The 27,813-nt window shown below is 52.5% G+C and overlaps 2 protein-coding genes and 4 non-coding genes across 18 annotated transcripts; 3 read left to right on the top strand and 3 right to left on the bottom strand.

Moving 5' to 3' along the window:
* Nucleotides 1–102: 102 nt before the first annotated feature.
* LOC109435240 (low affinity immunoglobulin gamma Fc region receptor III-like) lies at nucleotides 103–16,541 on the bottom strand. Of its 10 annotated transcripts, none has more exons than XM_088801523.1 (7): nucleotides 16,375–16,541; nucleotides 15,671–15,856; nucleotides 6,874–6,998; nucleotides 6,475–6,495; nucleotides 5,897–6,154; nucleotides 3,862–4,116; nucleotides 103–2,228 (listed from the first exon to the last, which is right to left on the bottom strand). In XM_088801523.1, the coding sequence occupies exons 2-7, from the start codon at nucleotides 15,697–15,699 to the stop codon at nucleotides 2,053–2,055; spliced, it is 864 nt and encodes a 287-aa protein (XP_088657649.1). In that variant the 5' UTR covers nucleotides 15,700–15,856; nucleotides 16,375–16,541; the 3' UTR covers nucleotides 103–2,052. The 10 variants fall into 10 exon arrangements, with proteins under 10 accessions (XP_088657649.1, XP_088657650.1, XP_088657653.1 ...); XM_088801524.1 differs by having other exon boundaries at nucleotides 15,671–15,804; XM_088801527.1 differs by lacking the exon at nucleotides 15,671–15,856.
* TRNAE-CUC (transfer RNA glutamic acid (anticodon CUC)) lies at nucleotides 14,055–14,126 on the bottom strand. The gene has a single exon. It is a non-coding gene; the product is annotated as a tRNA-Glu (tRNA).
* On the bottom strand, nucleotides 14,860–14,931 carry TRNAD-GUC (transfer RNA aspartic acid (anticodon GUC)). Its single transcript has one exon. It is a non-coding gene; the product is annotated as a tRNA-Asp (tRNA).
* TRNAL-CAG (transfer RNA leucine (anticodon CAG)) lies at nucleotides 15,449–15,531 on the top strand. Its single transcript has one exon. It is a non-coding gene; the product is annotated as a tRNA-Leu (tRNA).
* A 1,110-nt stretch (nucleotides 16,542–17,651) lies between the features above and the next one.
* TRNAV-CAC (transfer RNA valine (anticodon CAC)) lies at nucleotides 17,652–17,724 on the top strand. The gene has a single exon. It is a non-coding gene; the product is annotated as a tRNA-Val (tRNA).
* Nucleotides 17,725–23,479: 5,755 nt separating this feature from the next.
* CFAP126 (cilia and flagella associated protein 126) lies at nucleotides 23,480–26,789 on the top strand. 4 transcript variants are annotated; one of them, XM_074322396.2, is made up of 5 exons: nucleotides 23,480–24,062; nucleotides 25,205–25,267; nucleotides 25,418–25,522; nucleotides 25,890–26,066; nucleotides 26,404–26,789. In XM_074322396.2, the coding sequence occupies exons 1-5, from the start codon at nucleotides 24,036–24,038 to the stop codon at nucleotides 26,623–26,625; spliced, it is 594 nt and encodes a 197-aa protein (XP_074178497.1). In that variant the 5' UTR covers nucleotides 23,480–24,035; the 3' UTR covers nucleotides 26,626–26,789. The 4 variants fall into 4 exon arrangements, 3 of the variants coding, with proteins under 3 accessions (XP_074178497.1, XP_019568547.1, XP_074178498.1); XM_019712988.3 differs by having other exon boundaries at nucleotides 23,481–24,062; nucleotides 25,442–25,522; XM_074322397.2 differs by lacking the exon at nucleotides 23,480–24,062 and adding an exon at nucleotides 24,069–24,206 and having other exon boundaries at nucleotides 25,461–25,522.
* Nucleotides 26,790–27,813: the final 1,024 nt, after the last annotated feature.

Here is a 27,813-nt window from a genome sequence, read left to right as displayed (position 1 = left end):
CCTGGGAGCCTCAGAACCCCACCGCCCACCCCCGGAGTTCCAGGTGTAGCCCGAAAGCCGGCACCTGCGTAGCTGGACACTAAGCACAGCATCACACGGGCGTTCCAGTGTCGTTCACTGCTTTACTTGTTCATTCAAAGAGGCTCTGGGATAGAGAAGCTTGCTTTCTACACACACTTCAACTTCTCCACTCACGTTTAGTAACTTAGTTTGAGTATCTTGAAAAGCAGAACAGGCATTAAAGTGCTGACTTAAATAAACATTGTGAGCTGGGGGGTTGGCTCATGACGCAAACTGAGTACAAAAAGCAAGTTATAGAATCAAACGTGTCCTGTGAAACTGGACATAAAGGCGGGGACACCAGCTATTTGTATACCCTTGAACAAGTCATTGCAACCACCTGGCCTGCAGCTGCCTGAATTTTAAAATGAGGAAATTAGACTACATCATTTCTAAGGATTATCGAGGTTTAGAACTCTTGAGGTTTAGAATTCTTTGGTAAATTGACCAAAGAATTCACTCGTTCCACAAATATTACTGCAATCTTTACCGTGTGCCAGACACCGACCTGAACTCAACGTACATAGTAGTGAACAAGACACAGGCCCTGCTCTCCTGGGGGTCAGACAACAAACAGGTGAACAAACGCCCATCAGTCAGTAATAAGCACAGTGGAGGAAAGAAAGCAGCAGCGGGGACTTAGGAGACGGTGGGCAGTGGGGCTGTACTGAATGATCGAGGAGGCCTCCCTGGTAAGGTGTAACCGCACGTGAACGCCATTTCTGTAGTGTGCATTCTGCTTCCATCCAAGCCAGCTTTGTTCATCCTTCTAGAACTGTAACCTGCATTCTTTCCCCAGACCCCCTACCTGTACATACACTGTATGTCCACTCCTTTTAATCACTGAACTCAGGACACTGGGTTATGGTCAACACCAAATTCACTTAAGAATAAAGCGTCAGGTCTATCAATCATGACCAAGCTACAACCACCAAACCTCCAACTAGAACAAGGTTTGACTCAGAGATAACACCTTGGCCTCAGTTATGTTTCAGCTCTGGACTCATGAAAGCGCATCAGCCCCACAAGCCGCATCCCCTGCGAACTGGACCAAACAAGGCCATGACTGACACCAGGACCCGTAGCCATGACCAACTGCTCTCTGCTTTGGCCCCGACCAATTAGTGGAGCCCACGACCCCCACTCCCATAGAGACCACGATTAATGATGTTCCCTCCTGTAACCTGGCTGCTAGAGCCATTGGGGAGCCAGGTCTTTGAGAGCAATAGCTCACCTGCGTCTCGGGCTTGGCGCCAACTCCTTAAATAAACCTTGTCTTTCTCTGCAGCAAACTCCTGCTCATATTTTATATTGGCTTGGATAAGTGCAGGCAAGCGGGCCCCTTGAGTCTGCTGTAACAAGGTGACATTTGAGTAAAGACCATGATGTGACATCTGTCAGAAAGAACATTCCAGAAACAGGAAATAGCATGACCTCTGAGCAGAAGTACAACTAGTGTGTTCAAGGAAGCAAGGAGCAGCAGCAGATGAGGCCAGAAGCAGCGAGGATCAAGGTCACGAGGTGCCTGCAAAGCCTGCAAAGGACCCAGGTGAGCGCCTCAACACCCACTTTAGCAAGGCCGCTCGGCCGTGTGCTGAGACTGCACTGCAGGGCACAAGGGGATGTGTAGGGACCGGTCAGGAGGCTGTCCAGTCAGCTCAGCAAGGGACGGTGGCGGCTCGGACCGAGGTGCTGGCAGCGGGACAGTACTAAGAAGTGGTCAGCACGCTGGCTATAGTCTGAAAGCGGACGCAGGATTTGCTGTTTTTTGTATCTGAGGCGCCTCCATCGAGGGTCTATCAACACTCTCGCTATGGCTCCTTGTCCTCGCACAGCTGGGTGGGCTGTGTCTGTGCCCTCAGGAACTCGGCGAGGCCAGCCCGACGGCCGGCTCTGCAGATCACAGGCTCTTCCGTAGCCCAGGTGGCTGTCAGGGGAGGGGCTGGGAGCAGGAGGAAAGGTGCTGCGGCTGCTGTTACATCGCGGATGCGGTCACTTATCCTGAGGGCTCCTGCTCCATGTGACATTGTCATTTCCCCCCTTCCTCAGTGAGCTTCGAAGTGCTCTCTGCGCAGCGAAGTACAGCGCCGTGTCCACTGCAAACAGTAGTCCCATCACCAGGCAGAATGCGATCTGCCACAGTAGGAAGAATGGAGAGACGGCTGGAACTGCCGGATCAAAGAGGAGAGGCAGAGGGTGAGGCAATGGCAGTGGCTAAGGCACAGATGAGGAATCCACAGCCAGGCCCCCAGTGGGGACCTTCTGTGACATCACCCAAGCCAGGGGCAACCGCCCAGGTCAAGAGCAGACAGGTGTGAAGTCTTCAGAGCATGTCTTCATCTCTGTGCCTTCCTGAAGAAAGCAACGCTCAGCATCTCCTAGGGGGACCTGGGCACAAGTGTTTATAGGGACATTGGTATTAACAGACGTTGCAGGCGCTCAGACCAGGCCTCCCTGAGCTGTGCTACTTTGGCACATGGATAATTTGAGCTGAAGGCAATGGAGACCCAACAGGCTCACGAGAAACTCTCATCTCTCCCTTAAAGAATTTAAATGAGGGGCCTTGCACAGAGGAAGAGCTGTCACCAGAAATAACTCTTATGACCTGTGCACAGGGCAGCACAAGCTTCCCATCACTGAGCGTCTGCTCTTAATGTGCTGCAGCGACCTCCTCTCCTGTGAAGCCCCAGGCACCTCACCTCATCCTTAGCTCACAATGTCACACATCCCTCCTGTTTCCTGTCTGTCCGTAGGGTCTCTGACTCTCTTGTGTCTGTCCCATACATACGTGTATAATTAAGTTTGCTCATTTTCTCTGGTTAATCAGTTCATGTCAATTTAATTATTAGACCAGAGGAAAGAAGCTAGAAGGGTAGAGCACATTTCTTACTCCCCACAAAGTTACAGAGGAAAAGGGGTGGCAGTCACATAGGTTTGGCAAGTGCCTTAGAAAACTCAGTTAAAGTCTTTCAACATCTCATTCAACGGGGTTTCCTGGAGCCTTTAATGAGCATCACGAATGGAGGACGACAAATCTGCACGGAGACGAGCACAGAGCCCTTCATTCTGAACAGCCTCTCAAGTATGTGGCCCGGGCACCTCCTTTGGGGAGCCCTGAACTAGGGAACCCACAGAGCACAGCCATGCTGCACTCGCCAGCTCCGCTCAGCCCTGGTGGGCGCTGAACAATACTGGCCTGGGAGCTCGCCACGCTTCCTGAGAGGGCACCTGGGTGTTACACTACACTTCCCCAAGAACAGATGGAGGCCTAGTTTTCGGGATGTGGGGAGAGAATCTCATGCCACGGTGGCTGCCCCACGCCCAGACTTGAGCCCAGGCCGAGGGGGTCCGTGGGGAAACACAAGCAAGCCTGAGAATCCTAGCGAGAGATGGGCATGTGACAAAGGGAAGTGGTCTGAATGTGGTGGAAAAGAGGGCGGGTGGTGGTGTCTGGAGACGGACTGGGGAGGACGAAGCGTTGGCTCTGTCCCCTGAGAATTAAAACTCTGAGAGAACAACACCGTTTCTATAGGACAGGGCTGCATGTGCACAGGGCATGTCAGCCAGGGCTTTGAGGGTCCCCCTAAGGTCAAAGAGAATGCGGGTTGGGGGAGGGGGTATCACTTTATGAGGGGTGTAAATGTCTATCACGTTGTTTTGTACACCTGAAACTGACACACACACACTCACACACACACTCACATACAGAATGCAGGGACTGACGACCTAAACACATCAGTAATCCCCGCCCTCCCCACCCCTCCAAGGCCTGGAGCTCCTTGAGGTGGTCTTGGTCCCCACCTTGGATGGTGATAGTCACAGGTTGTGACATGTGTTGCGTGTGCCCTATGATTCCCAAGCAATGGTACTCGCCACTGTGGCTGGCGTTGGCTTGTGGGATGGAGAAGCTGGAATTCTGGTGGGAAAACATCTTGGATTTTCCATTATGGTAGAAGGTGATCTTGTGCAGAGGCCTGTTCCTCCAGCTGTGGCACCTCAGCTTGATGGGCTCCCCGGCCTGGAACACCAGGCGAGGGGTCTGGAGCAGCAGCCAGTCTGAAAGACAAAGGGAGCACAGGACCCGGGAGGTGAGTCGACTCGGACCCAGACCATCCTGATGGCTGGGGCACGAGGTGTGGAGGGAAGAGCTTGAGTCTGGAACCAGATGGGCCTGGCCTCTCTTCTGGCGCCCGTCCGTGAACTCTGGAGTCAGGGGCAGTCATGTGACTCTCCTGGGCCTCGGTGTCCTCATCTGTGAAGATGGACATAGACATACCACGCACAGTAGTTCCTGGCACACAGTAGGTGCTCAGGATGTGCTGGTCTTCTCTTTCCTGTCCTGGGAGGAGGTGGCTGCAGCCACAGAAGGACACCACGGAAAGGACAGTTTCTGAGGCTGGATACCAAGGCCCTGGCAGCCTCGCGCTGGGGGTGTGACTCAGAGAATGTGGAAGGATGTGGGCAGAAGACTGGAAGGTTCTTCCTGGCAGGTGTGAGCAATTGTCTTACAGGCACAGTGTGACTTTACCTGTGAGTCTGGGCCCCTGAAACACAGAGGTGTTCAGAAGTTCCAAACAGGAAGAGAAGGAGCCCGGTCCTGGGCCTGTGAGTTGGAGGAATTCAAACCCTAACTGGAGAGCAGAGTGTCTGCATTTCAGAAACTGCAGAGGCTCCTGAACAGGACCTAAAACCTTCCATTTGTGTGGATACAGCATTTGTGGTCTGCGGATGACTAATTTAATGGTAACTTTTGAACAAATTTTGGGAAGCGAGGGTGGCAGCCATTGACTGTATTAGCAACAAGTGGGGCCCAATAATGAATGCCTCACCCGCCCTGGATAGAATCTTCCATCCACAACAGAAATGAAAATGTATGGCCTTTTGAATTCGGTATGCAACTGTGACTCTGAACAAGAGCGGCATTAAAAACAGCTTTTAAGTGTAAAATCACTTTCCCTGCCCAGCCTACAACCTTCCCCACTCCCTTCATTGAGGGCAGAGTAATCAGATTCCAAAATTCTGCTGCCTTGGAGAACAAGTCTCTAAAGAAGGTTCCAAAACAACTGCCTAGAAAAAAATTCCAATTGCTCTAATTACTATAAAAAGAAATAGTAGAATTCATTATATCTTATTTAAATGAAACCTCATTTAAGAAAACCACATCTTGTACACAGAAGGCCAGAAACTGCTGTTGTGACTTCAAGACGCAAATGTGAATTTCTTACACTGAACCCTCAGAGATGCACATACACCTAAGTGACATCATGGGACTCCCTTAGTCAACACTAACGAATTGTCACCTCATTCAGGAGTAAAAGGTAAAGCTGCTGCGCCAGACCAGAGCCTCCCCTGCCCCGCCCTGCACCTCCCTGGCCCTCCTCCACTATGACCTCATCTCAGGGATCCCCGTGGCTTCCTCTGGCCCCCTGCATCCTGGGTGGAACCAGCTCACCTGCGCCCACTGAAGGGACAGGGCCGGGCCATCACCTCCTGCTGGCCTCCAGCCATGTGTTTGCCACATTGCCAAGAGGACAGGATGGCTTTCCACAGCAAAGATTTCCTTCTGCTTCTCTCACACCAGGCGGCCTGTTTGTGGCCTTGTCACCACCTTCTTGCTCAATGAGGACTGAGGCAAAACAGCCCAACATACACCAAGGCACTGCCACCCCACCCCACGCAGAAAGAGGTGCAGGGGTGAAAGGGGAAACGACCACTTCAAACAGCTCACAGCCGTGCTTCCCAGTGAACAGCCACCCCTTCCCTGAAAGCCTGGCCATGTCAGCAGCTGGCATCTCTCCTCGCCCCCCCACACCTCCCGGGGCCTTGCTCCACTGACCAGAAATCACGTCCAGATGCACGGGGTCACTGAGGCTGGTCTGGTCCGACTGGCAGCTGTAGTTCCCACTGTCATTGCTGCTGACCTGGAGGTGGTAGCTGGGCTGGACCTGGGCCGGGATGGGGTTCCCGTTGTGGAACCAGCGGGTGGGGCTGTTCCCAAGGGAGTGGGGCCCCTGGCAGCTCAGAGTCACGTTGTCCTCCTGGAGCAGGTTGATCCACGGGGGCTGGAGGCTGAGCACTGCCTTCGGGAGAGCTGCTGAGGGGCAGACGGCAGGAAGGGATGGGAATAACCTTGGAAGGACCAGGGGTTTCAAAGGAGCTCCCAGGGATCTACTGTAGACCCAGCTAAAGAGCAGTGGGCTTGCAGCAGACTCATTTCCTTGGCGTCTTCGGGTCGTCAGCGGAGCTAGCAGGAACCTTATCAAAAATCAAACCCCAAGCACCACTAAAGTGGGGGAACCACCCATGCTGACCACAAGCCCGGTTCTTGGTGGAACAAAGATATCCCTACACAGTAAATAGAGAGTCACAATATGAGGCAGTGATGCTATGAGTTCAAGGGCACGGCACACTCACCAGCTCCCCTGTCTGCAGAAGCTGTAAGAGAAGAGAGCCGGTCAGCGCGGGAGGACACAGGCTACGTGGGTGTGCAGAGGGCTGGGGAGGTGAGATGGACTTCCCTCTCTTCCCAGGCCCCATCCCAAAAGCCCGTTTCCCATTCATCCCCCGTAAGAGGACCCCTTTCCGAGGCCCTCCTCTCATGCCTGTCTCCACAAGGCTATGATGTAAACACACTGTCCTGAGCAGAGACTGTGACAGGACCTCTGCACTTTGACCTTGGGACCAGTGGAACCGTAAGAACTCAGCGTTCTCCCTCTGTTTTCAATCTGTCCCCGGCTTCCAGGGCCCAGGCCTGCTCCTGGTCCCTGCTGGGTCGCAGTGGCTGGACCCCCGTCCCAGGCGACCCCTACTCACCCAGCAGCAGCAAAACAGTCAGTGCTTGAAGCAGCCACAGGCTCCTAGGACGTACACTGTGCAGCATTTGGTCTCCACAGTCAGCCCAGAGCTGGGCGTCAATCCCGTGGGGCTTAGGAGATGAACTGAGGAAAGAGGAAGGAAATTGTCTCAAGCTGTCACACAGCTTTCAACTGTCACCAGATTCTATTTCTACTGAGGAATCAGCAGTAACAAATCAACCTACAAGCCTGCTTTACAGACCAACTCTCTTTCCTGGCAGCTTGTTTTGTACTTGTGAAAACCCTCGTCGGCGTTACTGTGCTGGTGACGAAGCTGGGGGTGCAGCCCTTGTCACGGCTTGTCCGTGCACTGCCCACCCATGACACTCCCAGGGCACAAGTTCTAAATGAGTATTGCCCCAGACACAGTTATATCTGCAATCAGCCACAACAAAATAGTCGTTATCAGTGGGAAACACTCAACAAACACTCTGACTACATCACATGAAAAACTGTGTTTCCTCCCTTCACCTGCCCTTCACACCCCCCGACTCCCTCAATCCTCCAAACAGAAGAGAAAGTTTTCAAGTGCAAGGACTAGTTTTGTTAAGAAAGCCACGAAGTCATTTCAAAGGCTACATATTCTGTGTAGCATGACAGGGTTAAGGCCATGAAGAATGGTTACAGCGGCTAAAAGTCATAGCAAAAACTCACAAACAGAAGTACATCAAACTTAAAACGTCTGCACATTCATCAACAGAGTGAAAATATAACCTACAGAATGGGAGAATACAGTTGCAAATCATTATCTGATAAGGAGCTAATATCCAGAATATATAAAGAATTCCTACAACTCAACAGCAACAACAACAAAAATAACCTGATTTTTAAAATGGGCAAAAGACCTGAAGAGACATTTCTCCAAAGAAGACAGATAAACAGCCAACATGCAACATTAATTGTTAGAGGAAATGTAAATCAAAACCACAAGATAGCACCTCATAATGGCCACTATCAGAAAACAAAACAAAATAACAAGTATTTGAGAAGATGTAGAGAAGTGGACCCCTCATGCACTGCTGGTGCGAGTGTCCATGGAAGGCAGTATGGAGGTTCCTCAAAAAATTAAAAACAGAATTGCCATGTGATCCAGCAATTCCACTTCTGGATATTTACCCAGAAGAATTCGGAGCAAGATCTCAAACAGATATTTGCACACTTGTGTTCACTGCAGCACGATTCACAGCAGCCAACAGGCAGGAGCAGCCCAGATGGCCCGACAGATGAAAGGGTAAACAAGACGTGGTCTGCACACACCGTGAATGGGACGTTCCTGGGCCTTGAAACGAGATCCTGCCGTGTGCTCCAACGTGGATGAACCTGGGGGTATCCTGCTCCGTGAGACAAGCCGGTCACAGAAAGCAGGTACTGCATATGAAGGGTCTAAAGCAGTCAAACTCACAGAAACAGAAAGCAGCATGGTGGTTGCCAGGGGAGGGGCGGGGAGGGCAGTGTTGAGGGGTGCAGAGCTCCAGTTTTTCAAGATGAAGGCGTTCTTGAGACCTGTGTCCCAACCCACAGTGTGAACAGACTTCACATTACTGACTGTACGTGTACGACGGTGAAGGTGGCAAATTATATGTTACGTGGGGTTTTTCAGGCAGTTACGAAAAGAGTTCTTACGTCAGACCACGGGGTTTCGGACAAGGTACTTCACCTCTCTAACTCCAGTTTCCCCATCCGTAGGGTGGACACTGTCTGGTACCTAATAAATGTTCAGTGAAAAGTAGCTTTTATTCTTGTGAATGGTACCAAAGATTTTAACCTCTGGATTTTTCTGGAAGCACTACTGTCCTTCTCCATGTGATTTCGTTTCTCTCTGTCTCAGAGTCAGAGATCATCCTGGAACTTTCCGGCCTCTGGGAGGCCCCAGCCCGAGTGCCTTTACTCCTCTCCAGGCTGCTGTGCAGGCACAACTTCGGGCACAAAGTCCCCGTCACAGTTGTAGCTGTCACTTCTACAAGTACAGCTGGGCTCTCCACAGCGTCTCAAAACGTCCTCATCCAGCTTTGCTTCTAACATCCTTGTCGACTGTCTCAGTAGCATAACCTGAACTGTTGACTCAGCATGATCACAACCCCTCTAACAGCTGTGCTCACCACTTATGATACTGAAATTGTTACCGTTGGATCTCAGTGGTTCAAATTCGCAATGGCTAAATCATCACCAGAACATTCCCATTCACGTGGGAAGCAAGGGCACGGGAGCCTGTGCACCTTGTTTCAGAATTTGAACTTACGATAAATTGTAGGTTCTGCTTTGCAAAGAAGAAAGAAAAAAAAGTGAAGTGTGACATCTGATAACAGCTGATTCAAGCTGCTGACACCAGAACTTAAGGGCAGAAGATTCATTTACAGAATTACAGGAAAAGAAGGCTGGAGTCCAAACCCCTTGTTTTTATAAATGAGGAACCATGGCCCAGACAAGAGCTGTGAGTTGCCGGATGTACCTCTCTTAAGTGCTACAGTATATGTGAGTGGCCTCTGGTACTGACTCTCCTCTCTCGTAATTATCAGAAAGGAAGCCATGTCAGCTTCTCTAAGATGGTGTCTTGGAGGGAAATAGTTCCCTGAAATTTAGTTGTTTTGTTTCCTTAGGAGACAGGAAGAGGAAGACCTTGCCTGACGGCTGGCGGACATCACTTGTAGAGCACGTCTGTATCTGCACCAATTTACAAATGAACTTCAACTTTAGTCCCTGAAATTTAACACCACTGAGTACAGTCAAGATAACATTTACCTAGAAAACCATCAAAGTACTTGCTACTAAGATGCTTCCTACCTCAAAGAACACTGTCAATGTTCCCGTTGATTGTCAGACACTATAAAATAGCATCTGTTCAGTTTTCCTCCCTACTAGCAAAATCAGGCAGGCCAGCCCAACAGATGGGGTTCCCATGGGATCAGGACAGATGGATGGCTGTTGCTATGTCGACAGCAAACATATCTATGGCTGGAGGTTCATGGATTGAAAGTACAAATTAAGAACTGTGTTCTGGAAACAGTATTAAGTGTCAAAGGCAGGGAATTCTTCCAAACAGGTTGAGAGGCCTGGAGGTTTGATAGCTGGGTTACAGATAAGCGGGAGAATGTTTTAGGGGGATGCATCAGATGGCGATGGTTTGCTGATTGGAGACTGACTTTCCCTATTAATTAGGGGAGTGTGTGGTAGACACTCTTCGCCAGAAGAGGGCCTGGAGAACAGGAAGCAGCTTCCTGGCACCCCTGACAGGATTCACGTGTGGCTAGGTGTCCTCCAGAGCAGAGCTGTCCCACAGACATGTGCTGGCCACCACACCTTGAAAGGCCAGTTTTCTAGGAGCCATCTTTTTAAAAGTAAAAAATACAGACACTGAAAGCAAACAAATCACCCCTTACCTGATCATTCTCTGGCACTTATAAAATTACAAGTGTACAAACTTCATATTACTTTGTGTTATGTATCCAGATACAACAGCCACAATATGGGTTAAAAATAGGTAATGTTGAGCTCTGTGGTCAGTAGGCACCTGGCATTCACCCTCCATTGCATTCCCGTGCCTGCTCCGGGCTGGAAGGACTGATTTCTTCACTATTCCCCGCTCTCTTCAGGCCAGGTCCCATTACTGCCCAAGGAACGTTACAATGACCAGTGACTAATCGGACTCTGTCTTTAGCAATTAAGGTGCAGAGACTGTAGTTGGATGATGGCAGGTACTTAATTGAAAGATCAGGTAGAGTCAGGCGGGGAGTAAAGCAAGCGTCTGGGAGAGGGAGGGGGAGAAGGGGGAAGGGGAGTGAGAGAGGGAGAGACGTGACTGATGGAAATGGGAAGTAGAGAGTAGTCATGTCCCCAGCTCTGGCTTCCCACAAAATCAGTTTCAGTTTCCCTTCCTGTCTCCCAGCCAGCTCGTGGCTTGCTATGTTTCCTGTCTTTGAATGTCTTTCAGGTTTCCTCTTACGTGCTTACAATCAACCTTCTTTATTTAGTCTAGTTGGAGTGCATTTTGTTTTCCTGCAATCCACGTTTTTCTTTGGTTGAGGACCCAGTGACTCACACGTTGGAGAGAATCAGCTGCTCAGGCTGGTAGCTTCAGGAGAGGAAGTAGTGGGGTGGGGGGCGGGGGGGGGGGGTGGTGCTCTGAGGGGGGTTGGAAGGAGGGAAACTGTTGCGACCTGTATAACACAAGCCTGGGCAGGAGAGGGAAGCGGTGAGGGTTAAACTATAATAAAGAGACAGCGACTCATATACAGTTAAATCACAGAGGACCAAGGGACTCGCAGCCTCAAGAGACTGGAGCCCCGAATCGGGTCACTGACAGTATTTATTGATTACAAACAATGAGCATCACATGATTAGAGGCAGGGTCTGTGAAACTCTTACACCATTTCAAAACAATGATTTCAATACCCAATTATTTGTCCCAAAGCAGCCGAAGCATGTCGTCCCAAGATGACTAAGGTGCGGTATGCACCACCCTGGGGGAGAGAGTCTCTCGCGGTGAAACTGTCCCACGAGCTGAGCAGAAAGAGCTAGATCTTATCGCTCTCATGGGCCTCTCTCACAACAAGGTGAGAGGGAGTGGCAGGGGCCAGCAGCAGCTTCCCACAAGAACCAGAGGAAGGAGGGGCAGGGCTCCCTCCTATTATTTCTTATAACAGCTCACTGGGGTCTCTACGACCCGTCTGGCGTGAGTTGTCCCTCCCTCGAGGAATCTTACTCGTCTTTGACCACAAACCCTTCTCTTGAAGCCCAAATGGAGAGACCCAGGATATTATAACCTCCATCCCAGAGAGGCACCGTTCCACACCTTCTTCACGGCGAGGCTGCTGTGTGACCACAGGAAACGAAAGAACAAAAGGCGTTTCACTGCACGACTTTGCTGACGGTTCCTCTCGTGCCTTTTGATATTTGCCTAAACAAAAGAGGATTACCTACGCTATTTTCTTCCTCAAACAAAAAACAAAAAATTTCAAAGACAAAGTCAAGGACTGACTCTCCCAGATTTTCGGGCCACTGTCCAGGTCCCCTGTCATTCTTGACCATGACGTCTTCCTCACAAACCCTGGGAGCTATGAGGGCAGGAAAAGTATCCCTTCCTTCCAGGTGTGGGGAGCTGGCGTGGAAGGTCTCCCGTGTGGGTCCACACCACCTTAGCCGCCATGCCACATGCTAAGGAATATGCTCTTGTTTTGTTTAAAATGGGATTGCACGCTTTTTGGGAAACTCATGCACCTGTCCCGTAGGGGCCTCTTCCAGAGGGGGTGTAAAAAAAAAAAGGTAAAATTAATATTTAATTTAACCCGATACATTAGTTTTCTAAGTTTGCATAACAAAGTAGCCCACACTGAATGGCTTAAACAACGGGAATGGATTGTCTCACACTTCAGAGGCCAGGAGTCAGACCAAGGAACCGCACCTCCCTCCCTCCCTCGGAAAGCAAAAGGAAGGGTCTGTTCCCAGCCTCTGTCCCGGCTTCTGACGGTTCCTGGCTTGTGGTAGCATAATGCCAATCTCTGCCTCCATTGCCATCTTACATGCCCTCTCTCTGTGTGTCTCTGTGTGTCCTCTCCTCCTTTTATAGGGACACCAGTTGTTAGATTTAGCCCCCCCCAACCCAGAATGATTTTATCTTGATATCCTCAACTAATTACATGTGCAGAGATAGTATTCCCTACCCGGTTACAGACGGAGGCTCCACGTGAATCTCAGGCACACACGCTCAAGTCACTACACGAGCATAGTATGAAAGTGTTCTTACTAAAACAGAGGGCTATTTAAAACATCACATGCTTGTCTCAATCAGCACTTATTTCACAGGTTACCAGTGAAATGGGACATGGTCACATAGGGCTTGTCTACTGAAATTCTTCTATGAACACCCTAGGGACTTGCATATGTTTTCAACTGTCCTGCTCTCCTTTTCTTGTTGATTTCTGAGAAAACATGAGTGAGAATACAACTGGTTTCCCTGGTTCAAATATTGCAAACATTTCTGTGGTTTCATTTTTTTGTCACTTGACCCTGTATATGGGGATTCTAACCAGTTAAATGGTTTTCATTTAAAAACATGTGACTTTGATCATAGGAAGAAGTAATCTACCCACATCAATAGTGTAGTCGCTCTGGTACCATGGTTTGAAATATGTAGGTTTAAATATTTGACCCATCACAAGTGTATTGAGGTGTAGAGAGGAAATGAAGAAACAGTGGGCCGAAAACTCCCATAATCCGAGAGAACCAGTTTGAAAAGCAACTGAGTAACCAGAAACAGTGTTCCACTGTCAAAACATCAAAAGAGAAATATACCAGCCACATACAAAAACATATGCACATATTTAATATGATACCAGCTACTGCAAAAGACAGATCTAGGAAACTAGGAAATAGACGATAACTATGATTCTTTTAAAATATGTGAAAGGTTAGAATTCACACAACAAACTAGAAATCGGATCACCCACCACATAGGTGACAGATGCCAACACCACATTTGTACCCACTTGGGGACAGCCAGGGAGGGAACCTGTCAATAATCGTCATGAAGAAAGCAAAAGACAACCTGTCCGAAATGCACCCTGATGCTCAGAACCTAAACTCAGTCCGCACCTGCATGGATAGCGACACACTGACATGGCGGCCGCGAGGTCACCAACAGGGTGATGAGGGACACGGCATGGGCAGCGCCTGTTCTTCTCAGATAAACAATAGTGGGCTGAAGGTAAGGCCACTGGAAGGCTGCAAGAATTTCAGTGTCATCGTGGGACAAGCGCGACAGTGACGCTGACCCCACAGTGGCCCCCACGCAGGCCCTGCCACCTCGACTGTCTAGAGACGGGGGTGCACCCAGGTGGGGGGCCCTAGGGCCTAACGGAGGATCTGCGAGCACATCGCAAAGGCGCTCAAGCCGGCGTCCCCGGGCTTAGGGCTCAGTCACCACCCGTGCTCCATCCAGCACCTCCGGCCCCACGTGCTGAGCGAGCCGAGGGCTCCACGCTGGGAAGGCCCCGAACATGGATGTGCCAGTAGCTCCCTCACCAGGACTGCTACCAAAAAGGAAAAGCTACAACAGTGAGCTCCTGGCACGAACGGGGCCTGCAGGACCGTGGTGCCGGCTAAAAAGGGGGGCGGATGCGCTTCGGGAGAACAAGAAAGAAAGGCTTCCCTGACCGGGAATCGAACCCGGGCCGCGGCGGTGAGAGCGCCGAATCCTAACCACTAGACCACCAGGGACCTGCAGGCTGAGTGCCGGGCCTCCGCCTCCTGCTCGCAGCGCCGGGCCGCCGAGTGACGTCACCCGCGGCGACCGCCCGCTGCCTCTCCGCGTCCATCGCTCGCTCGGCGCCCCCGCCAGGCCGCGCGCCCGCGCCTTCGTTCTGCCCGCCCCTCCCTCACGGGCTCCCGCACGCACCCGGGCACCAGGGCCCTGGAGTCCCGCAAAGGGTCAGCCCACCGCGTTGGCGGAAGTCGAAGCCAGGTCAACCGCTCGGCAGGCAGCTCTGCTCACCACTGCACCGCCCGCGCCCGCGGCCGGGCTCCCGGGACGCCCACCGGGCTCGCACCCGCGCGATCGCCGTCGCTGGCCCTCCCACGGCCTCCACGCGCCCCACCTGCGCCAGCCCGACCGCCTCGGAGGCGCCCTCGCTGCCCGGCTGCCCCTGCTCCCTCCGCCCCACGCCGCGGCTGCCCGGGCACGCGCTCCAGCCCTGGCTCGCCCGCCAAAGCCCTTCCCCAGCGGTGCCGGCCGGGCCGCTGCACCGCCGCACTCACTGGATCCCCACCCGCCTCCCGCCCGGGCGGCTGGGGCAGGTCCCGGGGAGCCCGTTCCACCCGCTATTTGGGGCCGGCCAGACGGCAGGTTGGGGTGGGGGGACCCTCGGGGCAGGGCAGAGGGACGAGCAGACGGGCTCCTGGGAGCGAGCGGCGGGACAGAGGACGGTACCAGCGACCAAAAAAGTACACGCGTCTCCCCGTCGGGGAATCGAACCCCGGTCTCCCGCGTGACAGGCGGGGATACTCACCACTATACTAACGAGGACCGCGGGGCAACCGCCCGCCCCGACCGTTCCGTGGCTCCCAACACCTGCCCCTGACCGCGGTACCCGCTCTGCTCCATCACGGGACTGGCACGTGCCCGACCCCACGACACCAAACCAAGCGTGTCCGCCGACAAAGCCGCCTGCGAGACAGACCCGGACCCGGACTCGAACCGGCTGGCGCTGAAAACTCAGAACCCGCTGCCCTTTGTCTCCAACGCTGGGGCCGCGCCGGCAGGAAGGGGCCCGAGGGCCAAGTGAGGCTGCGGGGAGGAGGCGGTGGGCGCGCGTCGCGCCGCGCGACCAACGACGCCAGGCAGCCTGCGGTGGCGGCCGGCGGCAGAGGCTGGGGACGCGACCCGCGAGGGGCGAGGGGCGTGCGCGGCGGAGCCTGGCGCCCTGTCTAGGGACGCGCGGTGCGTGGCTCACTCGGCCGCCTGCCCACCGCGGCGCGGGGCCAGGGACACAGGTGTCGTGTGGGAACCCTGCCCAAGGAGCAGCGAAGTGCCCCAGCCCACGGTCAGGATGGCCGAGCGGTCCAAGGCGCTGCGTTCAGGTCGCAGTCTCCCCTGGAGGCGTGGGTTCGAATCCCACTCCTGACACTGGCGCAACCTTTTGACCCCTCCAATAAGTGTCCCCAGCCTCAGTGACACCCGTGGCAGCCTTTCCCACCTTCCATTTCCCTCTTAGACGTGCCCTTTGTCAGCCGTAGAGTGTGAGCAGGGTTATTCCTACCCCTACACTTGCCAGGAGCCGCGAGTTGGCTTCATGCCCCGCGTCTTCAGTGCAACTACTGGTCAGCAATGAGTCTGGTCGGAAGTCACGCTGTTCCCTGCTGGAGGGTCCAGCAGCGGGTCCTTAGTCCAAGTTCTGACCTGGGCATTTTGAGAACATGAGTAGACAGCCTCCCTCGGAATGGAGTCCACACTGAGGAAGAAGGAGCAACCGGAAGCAGAGAGTTTGGGGCCTGTGTGCGGCCAGCCCGACCAGGACCGTGCGGGACCTAATACCTCCCCTTCGTTGTTTAAGTAAAGTTACGAGCTTGTGTCAGAGCCGCTCACTGATGGGCTCCCACCGCCCACGGACAGGCCGGCGCACCCGCCGTTCTGCGCAGCGGCCCGACGTCAGCTGCTCCCCCGCTGCTCTGGCCCTGCTGTTCCCCACCCCGAACAGCCCTTTCTCCTCTAGGCTCTGGCGGGAATGGAGCTCCTGGAGCGGCAGCCACCACGGTGCCTTCGATGTCCTAGGCGCACGGACCCGCCCACAATAGGCCACTGTGCCCCGCAGCGGCGGTAATTCTCTCAGCCTCCGCCTCCCAGCCCCCCATTGCCTTTCTCCCATGTTCGTCCCCAGTCTTCACTCCCTGCCTCCCCAATTTCACACCTTTGAGAAAGTGGGGTCATTTGACCTCGGCTGCCATTTACAGGCAGTTTTTGGGGTCCTACCTTGCGTCCACAGTTTCCCTCTGAGCGTAGCCTTCACTGCAGCTTCCATAGGCTTTACGTGTCCACTCTCTTTCCCGCTTCCTGAGATTGTAAGGCACACTTCCGGTAAGGCCAGCCAGCACCTGGGATTATAGGGTGCACTTCCGGTAAGGCCAGACAGGACCTGGGATTATAGGGTGCACTTCCCGTAAAGCCAGCCAGGACCTGGGATTATCAGGGTACACTTCCGGTAAGGCCAGACAGAACCTGGGATTATAGGGTGCACTTCCCGTAAAGCCAGCCAGGACCTGGGATTATAGGGTACACTTCCGGTAAGGCCAGACAGGACCTGGGATTATAGGGTGCACTTCCCGTAAAGCCAGCCAGGACCTGGGATTATCAGGGTACACTTCCGGTAAGGCCAGACAGGACCTGGGATTATAGGGTGCACTTCCGGTAAGGCCAGACAGGACCTGGGATTGTACAGTACACTTCCGGTAAGGCCAGACAGCACCTGGGATTATAGGGTGCACTTCCGGTAAGGCCAGACAGGACCTGGGATTGTACAGTACACTTCCCCTAAAGCCAGCCAGGACCTGGGATTATCAGGGTCGCAGAGCCTTCATGCGCTAATTGGCTGTCCCGGCTTAAGCAAGTCAAACTAATTTAGTTCAGTCTCTCCGTCTTGGCACATTCTGAGCATCTGTGACAGTTCCCGCACAGCGGTGTTAGGGAAACTAATTAAATGCGAGAGTGTGAAAGTGCAGAAAAGGGGGACCCTCCGCCAGAAACCCAGTCCCGTGCCATTCCCGTCCCGGGGACTGTCCCTGACTCTCACAGGGGACGTCACACGCCGCCCCCGCGTGTGCGGAGGTGTTCCCGCACACCAAGCAGTGCTCCGAGACACTGGCGGGCGTCGTGCCGCTGTGGGAGGAGCCAGCAGACACTGGGGGCCCGGAAGTCAGTGTGTGCGCAGTAAGGAGAGAAAGACGCGGGAAGGCGCCGAGTGCGTTTCCCCTGCACGTGCCCCCTACACTAGCTCTGGCAAACGCGAGTGTATCGCAGCCGCGGGCCCCGCCGTGGCCCAGCCCCCCAGGTCTCCTGCCGCCTGCAGTCCCGCACAGGGGCGCTACGGGCCAGCGGCGCCCGACCCTGGGGACGCGCGCTCCCCGCCCGGGTCTCCGCCCTGCAGTTCTGGGGCGACAGCACACGAGCAGCGCAGGCGCTGCGGGGCCGCCCCCTGAGGGACGCAGGGACGCGGCGCTTCCAGGGCGGTTTGGCAGCAGCAGCTGCCAGCGGTTTCCGTAGTGTAGTGGTTATCACGTTCGCCTCACACGCGAAAGGTCCCCGGTTCGAAACCGGGCGGAAACAGGATGTTAGCTTTTTGCCAGCTGGGCTGCGGCGGCTGAGCGAGCACCGCGGGTGACACAGCCGTCTGTGTGGACACTGCCTCCCTCCGGCCCTCGTCTCGCCCCGCCCCGAACCCTAAGGCCCCTGGTTCTAAGTCAGGCGGAAACGATGCATGTTTTCATTCAGCTCTGTGCCTTTAGGGTCTGCCATACGGCTGTGTACCATTTAGTCTGGTTTCTAACTGTTGCAAATAATTTCTTAGTGGACACGCACCCATTTTACTTTTCTTTCCCCCAAGATGGATACCAGGTCATCACCCACTCCCTGCTGTGACAAACAATGCCATCATATACTCCTTATTAAACAAACATTTATACAACGCCTGCTGTAAGACACTGTTCTAACCTCTGCCTCTAACCTCAAGAACCAACTCCCGCCTGGATGACGTTCTGGTGGATAAGCGGACAAGGTAAAACGTGGACTGTAGTATGTTCTTTGGTGGTAAGTACTAAGGAGAAATAAAGGGTCTGGAAGCGGGGTGCGGGTTGAAGTTTTTGATAGTGTGGCCAAGGAAGGGAAAGTGAAAGCCCCTGAGAAAGTGACTTTGAATTAAAACCTGAAAGAAGAGGGAGAACTAGCCCTGTACATATCTGGGGGACAAGGTTCCAGGCCGAGGGGCAGCAAGTGCCTGGGTCCTGTGGCAGGAGTTAGCTGTCATATTCCAGAAATAGCAGAAAGGCCAGTGGAGCTAGGTCAGAAGGAACTAGGGGAGGCAGAGACCTTGCAGGTAAAGAAAGGTGAGTGAAACAGGAGCCTGGGAAATGCGTTTCCCTGCCTGCAGAACAGGGCAGGAGTGGGACAGAGAATGGATCTGGGAGAGAAAGTGCAAATAACCAGCACAGGTGGTGAACTGGGGCTTAGCGATGGTGTGGGAGAGGCCTCCAGCCGAACGCAGCAAGCAAGGGACGGCCACAGCTCCCGGGGAGACCCTGCGGTCTTCCCCATCCCGAGCCCCAAGTGCCTGCTTCCTCCCCCTCACCCTTCCCACGCTCAGCACCCCTAGCTTAACCACTGCACTGGCTGCTTTCTAAACAGATGCCAGAAACCAGGGGCGGTAAGGGAGGAAGAGGAAGGGCAAATTCCTGAGCTTCGGCGGCCTTGAAAAGAGCCCGTCCCGTGGATCAGAATATCTCAGGGCAGAATGGACAATACAAGGAACTAGTAGAGGGACAGGCCTGCACCACCCAGACCGGCCAAGGTCTTCCAGAGTCTGACCCTTGGTGGGGCCCAAGGGGGAAATGCACGGGCAGGGAGGGAGACAGGCCCTGTTTGCGAGAGTAAACAAGACCACGGCTTCCCACGAAGGCCGTAGGTTTTAGCCAGCACTGGCCCCGCGCTTAGTCAGCGTCTCCCTAAGGGCACAGGTGGTCTTCCCACCCTGCTCCCTTCGCTGCTGTCAGCAGAGCCCAGGCTGTTTAGGCAAACGTGAGCTGTTGAGTAAATTTTCGTCACAAAGACAAAATATGGACACGGTAACGCGCATTTTCCGCAAAATTAATTCGTCGTCTGGTGCTTTCGTTTTCAAATTCCCGAAAGCGTCCAGGCTGCGCCGACACCCGCTCCGCCTTTCCCCGCCCCCCCGCCCTGGCCACGCCTCGGGCCACGCCCCGTCGCCCCGGCCACGCCCCCGCTCTGTGCTGGGCGGTGCGGTCCGGAGCCCACGGGTCAGTCCCGCCGTAGTCAGGCCCGGAAGCGAGCAAGGGCTGATGTGGGCTCCGGACGCTGAGGGCAGGATGACGCGGTGCCAGCAACACGCCTGTGGGAGGGACGCGGAGCCGCGCGCGAGGAGTGGCGGGCGGGTGGGGAGCCAGGCGCGCGGCGCAGGAGCTGCAGAGGCCGCCTGCCCTTCTCGCCAGGCCCGGGCGGCCTCTTAGGCCCAGACCCACGCGTCCTGCGTGGGCGTGTCGCGCGGGCTCCGCCCTAAGCCTCGCGTCCCAGTTACACGTGTGCTGTTTACGAGGTTCTGTGGACGAACGCACCTAGGAAGTGCTCGTTCACCAAGTTAAGCGCGTCTCTAATGAAATAGCTCGCGGAATCTTCGAGTTGCTAATATACATTTTCTAGTCATAATGACTAACATTTGTCTTCAATTACTTTGTATCAGACTAAGTAATTTACGATGTCATTTAATCATGTTAACAATCTTCTGAAATAATCATAAAAATGTCACAGAGGAACAAAGTTGAAAAGACACGGCTGAGCCCCATTGTAGTGATGGAGCTAGACCCAAGCCCAGGTCGTTTATACTGATTGTTCAAAAATCCCTTTTTAAATTGGAGCATCTCTGGAAACCAGTCCTACAAAGAGCGCACTTTGTCTTGGAGTCCTCGGAGGGGCAGCTGTGAGGGCCAACGCCAAGGCCAACGCGGGAATGGGATCCCCACCCCACCACGGAGGAGGCCAGCCTTTTGACCTCAGGGTGAGGCAATGGGGAAACTACGCCCAGAACGGGTGGAGGTGCCGGCTGCCCTTCCTGCTGCATGAAATGCAGCTGCTCCTCCCTACACCCCTTGCAGGACACCCCCAAATATTCCAGTGAAACACCAATAAAACAAACACTCCAATTACAAAATGGGTAGTGAATCTGAAGGGACATTTCTCCAAAGAGGACACACAGCTGGCCAGCAGGTACAAGGAAAGGTCCTCACCGTCACTAGTCATCAGGGAAACAGAAAGCAAACCCACAGTGAGATGTCGCCTCACTCCTGTCAGAGTGGCTATTATCAAAAAGACAAGAGATGACAAGTGCTGGTGAGGGTGTGGAGGAAAGAGAGCCCTTGTGCACTGCTGGTGGGGATGTAAGATGGTGCAGTATGGAAAACAGTATGGAGCTCCTCAAAAAAATTACCACACAACCCAGCAATTCCACTTCTGGGTATATATCCAAAGAAATCCAAAGCACTAATTCAAAAAGGTATATGAACCCCTATGTTCACTGCAGCATTATTTACAATAGCCAAGATATGGATACAACCTAAGTGCCCATCGAAAGATGAATGGATAAAAAAGATGTGGTACACACACACTCTCACACACAAATAGAATACTATTCAGCCATCAAAAATAATAGTCTCCCCGTTTGCAACAGCATGGACAGAACTTGAGGGCATTATGCTGAGTGAAAGAAGTCTAAGACAAATACCATACGGTCTCACTGTATAAGGAGTTAGATTTTATAGGACCAGAAAATGAATATAGGAAACTAGACTATTTTTAGTGTTCTTTTTGTATTCTTACTGAAAACTAACGGAGATCAGAGATACTCACTCAGGTGGCACCCCTCAAACGTCCTCAACAGAGGGCGAGACCAGTGCGACAGAATAAGGAAGAAGGGCACATCCTTTTAGGAGGGTCCACTGCACAGGCCTCCGCTGAGGGGGGTCTCCCACTACTGGGGCCAGATGAGACCTGGGGGAGCCAGGACACAATGGCCCTACCATCATCCCCCTGGAGGCCACTCCCCACGTGCACTGGTCTGGGCCCTCCCTACCCGGAACTGAAGAGCTGTGCCAGCACTTTCGGCCACCACCAGCTGACCTCAGTGGTGAGACTCTGGGAGAGTCCTGAGGGACAGAGAGACGCCTGGATTGGCCCTCCTCGTCCCCATCAGCATTAATGGGCTTCTCCCTGGCGGGGAGTTAGTGCCTGGGCTCACTCATCACCTCTCCAGCCAGGAGAGGAAGCTGAACTGGCTTCCCGATGCTGCGTTGAACCCAAATCTTCTTGGTCCTTAGGGCCTCTTGTGTCTCCCTCTCCCCACTTCCTCCTGGTGACTCTAACACACCTGCGTCATCTAAGGATAATAAGGAGGCATCTGACAGTGGGCAGCGAAGGTTTCCTTTGTGCTGCAGGTGTGGGCAACAAGCTGTGAAACTCGTCTCCGCTAGAGGGCGACTTAGGCTCAAGAAAGAGAGAAGAGGTGTCACGGAGAGGAAGGAGGTGTCACCTTCTTTATTGTAGCCAACGATCTCTTTAGTTTTTGTATTGTAGCCAACGATCTCTTTAAAAAAAACTTAGTTGTGAAAATAATGAGAAGTCATTTTTTTTTAATTTTAGGAATTGCTTTTGTTTTTAATTTAATTTTATGATTATGTAAAATATAGTTCGAAAACGAACTCTGCAAAACAAGGTGTATTCAGAGTTCTTCTACCCCCGCCCTTTCCACCTCATCTCTTCTCTCGCCCTAAAGCTGGTCTTTGTTATACCACTTATTTTCCCACCACTGTTAATAATTACAAATACGTGTATTTGCATCTCCTTTTATAGCCTACTATTCGTATGTCCTAACGCCTCGCTTTATTCACTTGAAAGTATCCCCCCGTGGTCGCTCCAGAGCGGCGCATCCCTCCCTGCCTTTCACAGCTGCACAGTGTTCGGCTGTGTGGGTTCCATGGTCTTTTACCGACACAGTCACTGCGTGATTTCCAGTCTGTAGCTGTCACAATGCTGCACGCTTCTTTCCATATTGTTGCCAGAGCATTTGTAGATTTCTAGAAGTGGGGTTGCTTAACCAAAAGGCATGGATCGCTAATTGTGCTGGATACCGCCAAATTCCCCATCGTGGAGGTCCTACCATTTTGCATTTCCACACTCAAAGTATTGGTGCCAGTTTCCTCAAAGCCTAGCCAACCGGAGGTCACCGATGTTTTGGAATACGCCAGTCTCGGGAGTGACATATGGTGTCTCCGTGTAGTTTTAATGTGCATTTTTAAAAAATCATAAGTGATGTGGAACATCTTTCCATATGGTTAACAGCAATTTGTATTTCTTTCTCTCTGATATGTCTGATTATATCTCGCCCAGTTTTCTGTAGGGTTATTAGTTTTTTTCCTTCTGTATTTTTAGAAGTTTTTTTTTTAATGAGTATCAACCCTTTGTAATATAATTTATAACTTATTTTTCTGTTATCATTTTTGCTTTTTGTTACGTATTAAAACGTATTCATATGCATCTATGGAGATAGCCATACATTTTTCTCACCTTGGATCAATTAATATGATAGATTAATGGATTTCCCAACTTGACTATCCACCCTTGCATTCATCACTTACTTGGTCATGAGAATCTGTTTCTAATTTGAAGATCTGATTGCCTTTATTAAGCAATTCATGAATCGGGCAGCATCCCACCTAGCAGCTAGGTGTTCCCACGATAAAATGGTTTTAATGTGCTGGTGGATTCTGCTTTCTCATGTTTTATATATGATTTTTGCATCAATAGTAATAAGAAAAATTGCTCTATATAGTGTTCTTTTTGTTAGTCTTTGTCTTTGTCGTGGTCCCAAAAATTCAGATTTGGGCATCAATGTTACATTTCCTTCATAACACGAATTTGGGAGTTTTCCTTCTTTTGCCATGCTCTAGAATAGTTAGTAAGTTAAATTTTATTTTTCAAAGTTTGATAGACTCCTCCAGTGAAACCATCTGGGCCCGATTTGTTTTGTGGGGTACTCTAACTAGTTTCTCCAGTTCTTTTATGTTAAATGGTCTGTTTAGACTTTCTTTCTCCACAGGGGTCAATTTTGTTAAATTGTGTTTTTATACACAATAATCCATAATGTAGATTTTCACATATATTTACATAGGATTTGTAATTTCCTAGTTAATAAAAGCATCTTTTGCTCCGATATTTGGCCTCTGACCACTTAGGACCGAGGACACAACATGGACAAATCTGAGTCAGTCGATTGTAAAACGATTCCTTTGTTATTCTGCCTGAGAGGATGAAGTAGAGGACCCTGTAATGGGGGTCTCAGCGGCTCTCAGGACCTGCAGCGCTGAGCTTACCTAGACCCTTCTTACTGGTCGAGGCAGGCTCTAGCATCCCAGTGCAAAGGAGGCTACACAACTTGACGGAACAGAAGCCGAGTGCTCAACATCACACAGCTCCTATGTTCCCACGGTAAGCGCCTGGCTCTAAGGGCCGTGGCACATTACACCACACTGCCCGACGCATACAGCTAGCCCTTGGTGTTCCATGGTTGGTGACAGTGGCTACAGGCCCCAGTCACAGACAACCTGGGAGGTTTGAAGCAGGGTAAATTATGTTAGAAAACAGAGAGGGCATTATTCAGCTGCTTTTCTCACGTGTACTCACTCCGCCCCTAAAATGAAATGAAAATAAACCTAAGCTTCCAGGAAAAAGCCGAGAGGCAGTGTCATCCCTGAAAGGGAGTAACAAAGAAAAGGCCGCCTGCTCATTGGGAAGTTGTCTGGAAGGTCCGCCTTCTGCAGTTGCCAGGCAACAAAGGTAAACAGCAGAGCTGCAGGATTATGGCCACTAACTACAGTGCCAACCAGGTAAGTTCTTTCTCCGTCTCTCTAACGTTTAATTTCGCCTTCCAAGACTCTGCCTTTGGATTGATGCCTCCTGCGGGATTCTGACCACTGAATAGACCGTTGCGAGTGGGGTGATGTGTGTTTGTCACTCCTCAGCTCCTCGAGGTAGGGAGGGTGCAGGGGGAAGCCCAAGGCGGCTCTGGGTTCAGTGTGTACGGTCTAAACCAGAGGCCAGCAAATCTTTTCTGTAAAGGGCCAGAGAGTAAATATTTTAGGCTCTGTGAGCCAAGTGACAAAAATCACACATATTATATAGGTATTTACATAAGGAGAGAGAACATTTCTCTATAATATTTTGACAAAATTCAAAATATAACAACTGAGTGTAATTTTTTATACTACAACTGAAAAGAATGGAATCCTTCTAGCAGGATACAAAGTTGGTGTCCCCTTTTATCAAGTCAAGTGCAAATGTTCACCTACAAGAGCCGTCCTGGGGCCGCCGTGAGCTGCTGTGAGCAGCCGACCAATGACCGGCAACCGACTGCTTCAGCCGGGGGAGCGCAAAGCTCACAATACCCGCATGGGCCAGGGAGCTGTGTCCTACACAACTAGACTGAGAAACAACGGCTTGAACCAGAGTTGGGGGGGAGGTGGCAGAAGGGGGGAGGGGAAGAGCCATCCTGAGTTTGGCCGGGCCATCCGCAAATGGGCAGTAGGATGGGTCCGGCCCCCGGGCCAGTTTGCTGACCACTGGCCTAGGCCTGCGCTAATAAAAACATAATGCGAATCACAAATGTCATTTTAAACTTTCTAGTAGCTACATAACAAATTTTAAAGAAACAGTTAATTTTAATAATATACTTAGCCCAATAAATCCAAAATACTGTTTCGACATTTAATATTTTAAGCTACAATCAGATGTCTTGCGTCCTTTTTTGTACTAAGTCTCCAAATCCCATGGATTTAAACTGGCAAAGCCCCTCAGCCCAGACTGGTCAGTCATGTTTACAGAGCTCCTCAGCCACGTGTGGCTAGTGGCTCAACGCTGGGCAGCCCAAGAGCCTGGCAGGTGACTCACGCCCCTCAAACGTGAAGAGTGAGCCTTCACTTCCTGGGTTCGGGGCTGCTGAGCCTGAGGGTTCTCACCCTTCTATCCACAGTACGAAAAAGCTTTCTCACCCAGGTTTCTGCAGAACTGGTCTCCCGCCAAGCCGACAAAACAGGTACCACCCGCCCCACGTCCCCCGAGGCCACCTTGTGGTGCTTCCCATCCTGCTCTGTAACTCAGGCCCCTAACTCCTGCAGCCTTCTTTGAACCCACGTAGCCCTTAGCCCCCAGATACCTTCTCCCTCTTTCCCACTCCTTTCCCGAGCGTTCTCCCCACATCGCTCCCCAGGCCATCTCTTCCCACGAAGGCTACACTCAGATTATCGCCAACGACCGTGGTCACCTGCTGCCTTCAGTGCCCCGTTCCAAGGTGAGATGCTCATCTCCATTCCATGAAGGCGGCTACGCACTGGAGCGGGGTGGGGGGGGGGGCAGACTAGCCGGCCCTGTGGCCACCGTCAGGCCGATTCACACAACACGAGCGCCCCAAACTTCCAGTCCACCCAGCAGCCGGGGTGGAACTTAGCAGCCAGCACTCCCTAAATGGACCTGAACGAAACGAATGCCCTCAGGTGACAACACCAAACCCAGCCGTAGGAGCAGAGGTGGAGACTTCGGGTAATGGGGGGGGTACACCTTTCGACTCGTCTCTTTACTGTGCATCCCCACAGGCAGAGGAGGGAACTGGTCGCTCACTGGCAGGCAGCACCCTTCAGGAAACCTGTTTCCCCTTTTAGGCAAACCCTTGGGGTTCCTTCATGGGCACGTGGCAGATGCCTCTGAAGGTGCCCCCTGCTCGGGCGACCCTGACTGCCCGTACAGCTGCTGGCGCTGCCTCCCTCACCAGATGGATACAGAAAAATCCCGAGTTATTGAAGGCCTCCAATGGGCTGCGCCCCGAAATCACTGGCAAGGTCTGCATTCCTCCCACCTCACCTCCAGTCCTATTGTCTCCATTTCTTTTCCACCTCATGACCCTCGTTATAGCAGGGCTGGTCCAGCAGGGGGACGCCGAAGTGATTCTGCCGGGCCCTGTCTGCCCTTAGCACCTCCTGAGATCCAAAGGGATGAGCTCCCGGCATCTTACCCAGCACAGTACAAAACGATCTGATCTCAGCGGAGGTTGGCGGAACCTAAGTGAACTTCTTCTGTGAATCTGACCTTCTGTCCACGCACACGGAGAAAGAAATGTAGAATTCCGAGATGCCCTGGGACCGACCTAGGCCTGACCGACTCCTTTCTGTCCTACAGCCACACGGTCCAGACAGTCAGAAGAAACCCAGGGAGTCCGCACAGCAAGCACCAAGTCCGCCGGCCGCACTTCTAAGCGCCCCAGGCTCAAACCTCAATTCCCCCGATCAGCTGCGCAGCCCACACCCCTCTGCGGGTCACACTCCATCCAGGTCCCGGAAGCCACATGTCCTAACACCCCCGGAAGCCCTCACGCTAGCACACGGGCAGGTCCGAATCTAGCTGAGGCCCAGAAATACAAACCTGGGGTTCCAGAAGGGACCGAGGGACCACACTGAGGAGACCTGTCTGGAGGTTGAGGGAAGTAAGCAAGAGCCCCAGTCAGGGAAATTATGGGATGGGAATAAAGGCAAATTTGGAAAATAAAAATCGCTTGTTGAATCTTTCACTGCTTTGGTTTTTTCCCTCCCGCTATGGCTGCCCCTTCTGACCCATAACCTGGAGGAGGGCTGGGGAAACAGCAGGGAGAAGAGGCAGAGGCTTGGGGAAGGAGACGTTTTTACAAGGCCTGAGTAAAATCACCCTCACCCTCGTTTCTCCTCCTGAGCGCACACACCACCGCCAAGGGCACAGGTACAGTCGTCAGCTGGGCATCTGCATGTGTTTGGACCAGGTGGGGAAGGAAAGGTCTGGAAAGCCAGAGCTGCAGACACTGTCCTGTCTGAGACATCATGTCCGATGACAGCACAGGGGGAAAACAGTTACAAAAGAAAAACTCAAGCAGAAGCACAAATAATAGTTTGAAAACTGAAGATCTACAGAGTGATTGGAAGACACAGACGAAAACCATTGAGGAGAAGGTAAGCAGACATTTAGGACAGAATACAAATGTGAGGACCACTCTGCCACTCCCGGCCCCAATCACCCGAATGGTGAGAAGCCACCAAAACGGGCAACAAGTGCCCTGTCCACTCCCAGCCTCTGACTCCTGCTCAGCAGCGCCCCCATCCTGCATCTTCCTGCCACTGGCAGTGACGTTCAGGGCCCTTGCCCAAGATTCCCAGCTCCAATGCCAAAGGGTCCCTTCGCGAACACTGGTCCCTCACTCCAAGGACAAGCACAGAGGACATATGGTTTGGGCCTGAGGACGCCCACAAAGACGGCCCAGGGCCAGTCTAGCAAAAGGGGAGACTGATCATCACTTGGAGCCCGAGACCCTGGGACCTGGGACCCCTGCGTCACATGGAAGGTCTCCTCTGCAATGGAAAACAATGATGTCGCTGCGACTCCTCTCCACCCACAGCTTGAACTGGTGGGCCACCACCGGAGTGGCAGACAAGACAGTTCTGTCACCCAGACTTTCCAGAGACTGTCAACACACCACTGCTGCCAAGGGAGTTGAGGACCCAAAAGCCTGGCCTTTATGGATAAAGGCAGCAAGTTTCCTCACCGTAAATGTCTGCCAGGTTT

Source organism: Rhinolophus sinicus, chromosome 11 (assembly GCF_057876585.1).
Source record: "Rhinolophus sinicus isolate RSI-liver-muscle chromosome 11, RSI-T2T, whole genome shotgun sequence".
NCBI lineage: Eukaryota > Metazoa > Chordata > Mammalia > Chiroptera > Rhinolophidae > Rhinolophus > Rhinolophus sinicus.
The sequence above is the reverse complement of the archived record's forward strand: the minus strand, read 5'-3'. Positions and strand labels throughout refer to the sequence as shown.

Coding starts and splice junctions, on each gene's coding strand:
- LOC109435240 (XM_019712979.3), bottom strand. CDS start 10,516: ATGGGACCTGGCCTGAAGAGAGCGGGGAATAGTGAAGAAATCAGTCCT. Junction 6,155..6,474: donor TTCTGCAGACAGGGGAGCTG/GTGAGTGTGCCG, acceptor TCTGCCCCTCAG/CAGCTCTCCCGAAGGCAGTG. Junction 4,117..5,896: donor GCATCTGGACGTGATTTCTG/GTCAGTGGAGCA, acceptor TTTGTCTTTCAG/ACTGGCTGCTGCTCCAGACC.
- CFAP126 (XM_074322396.2), top strand. CDS start 24,036: ATGGCCACTAACTACAGTGCCAACCAG. Junction 25,268..25,417: donor CCGCCAAGCCGACAAAACAG/GTACCACCCGCC, acceptor TCCTTTCCCGAG/CGTTCTCCCCACATCGCTCC. Junction 26,067..26,403: donor GCCCCGAAATCACTGGCAAG/GTCTGCATTCCT, acceptor TCTGTCCTACAG/CCACACGGTCCAGACAGTCA.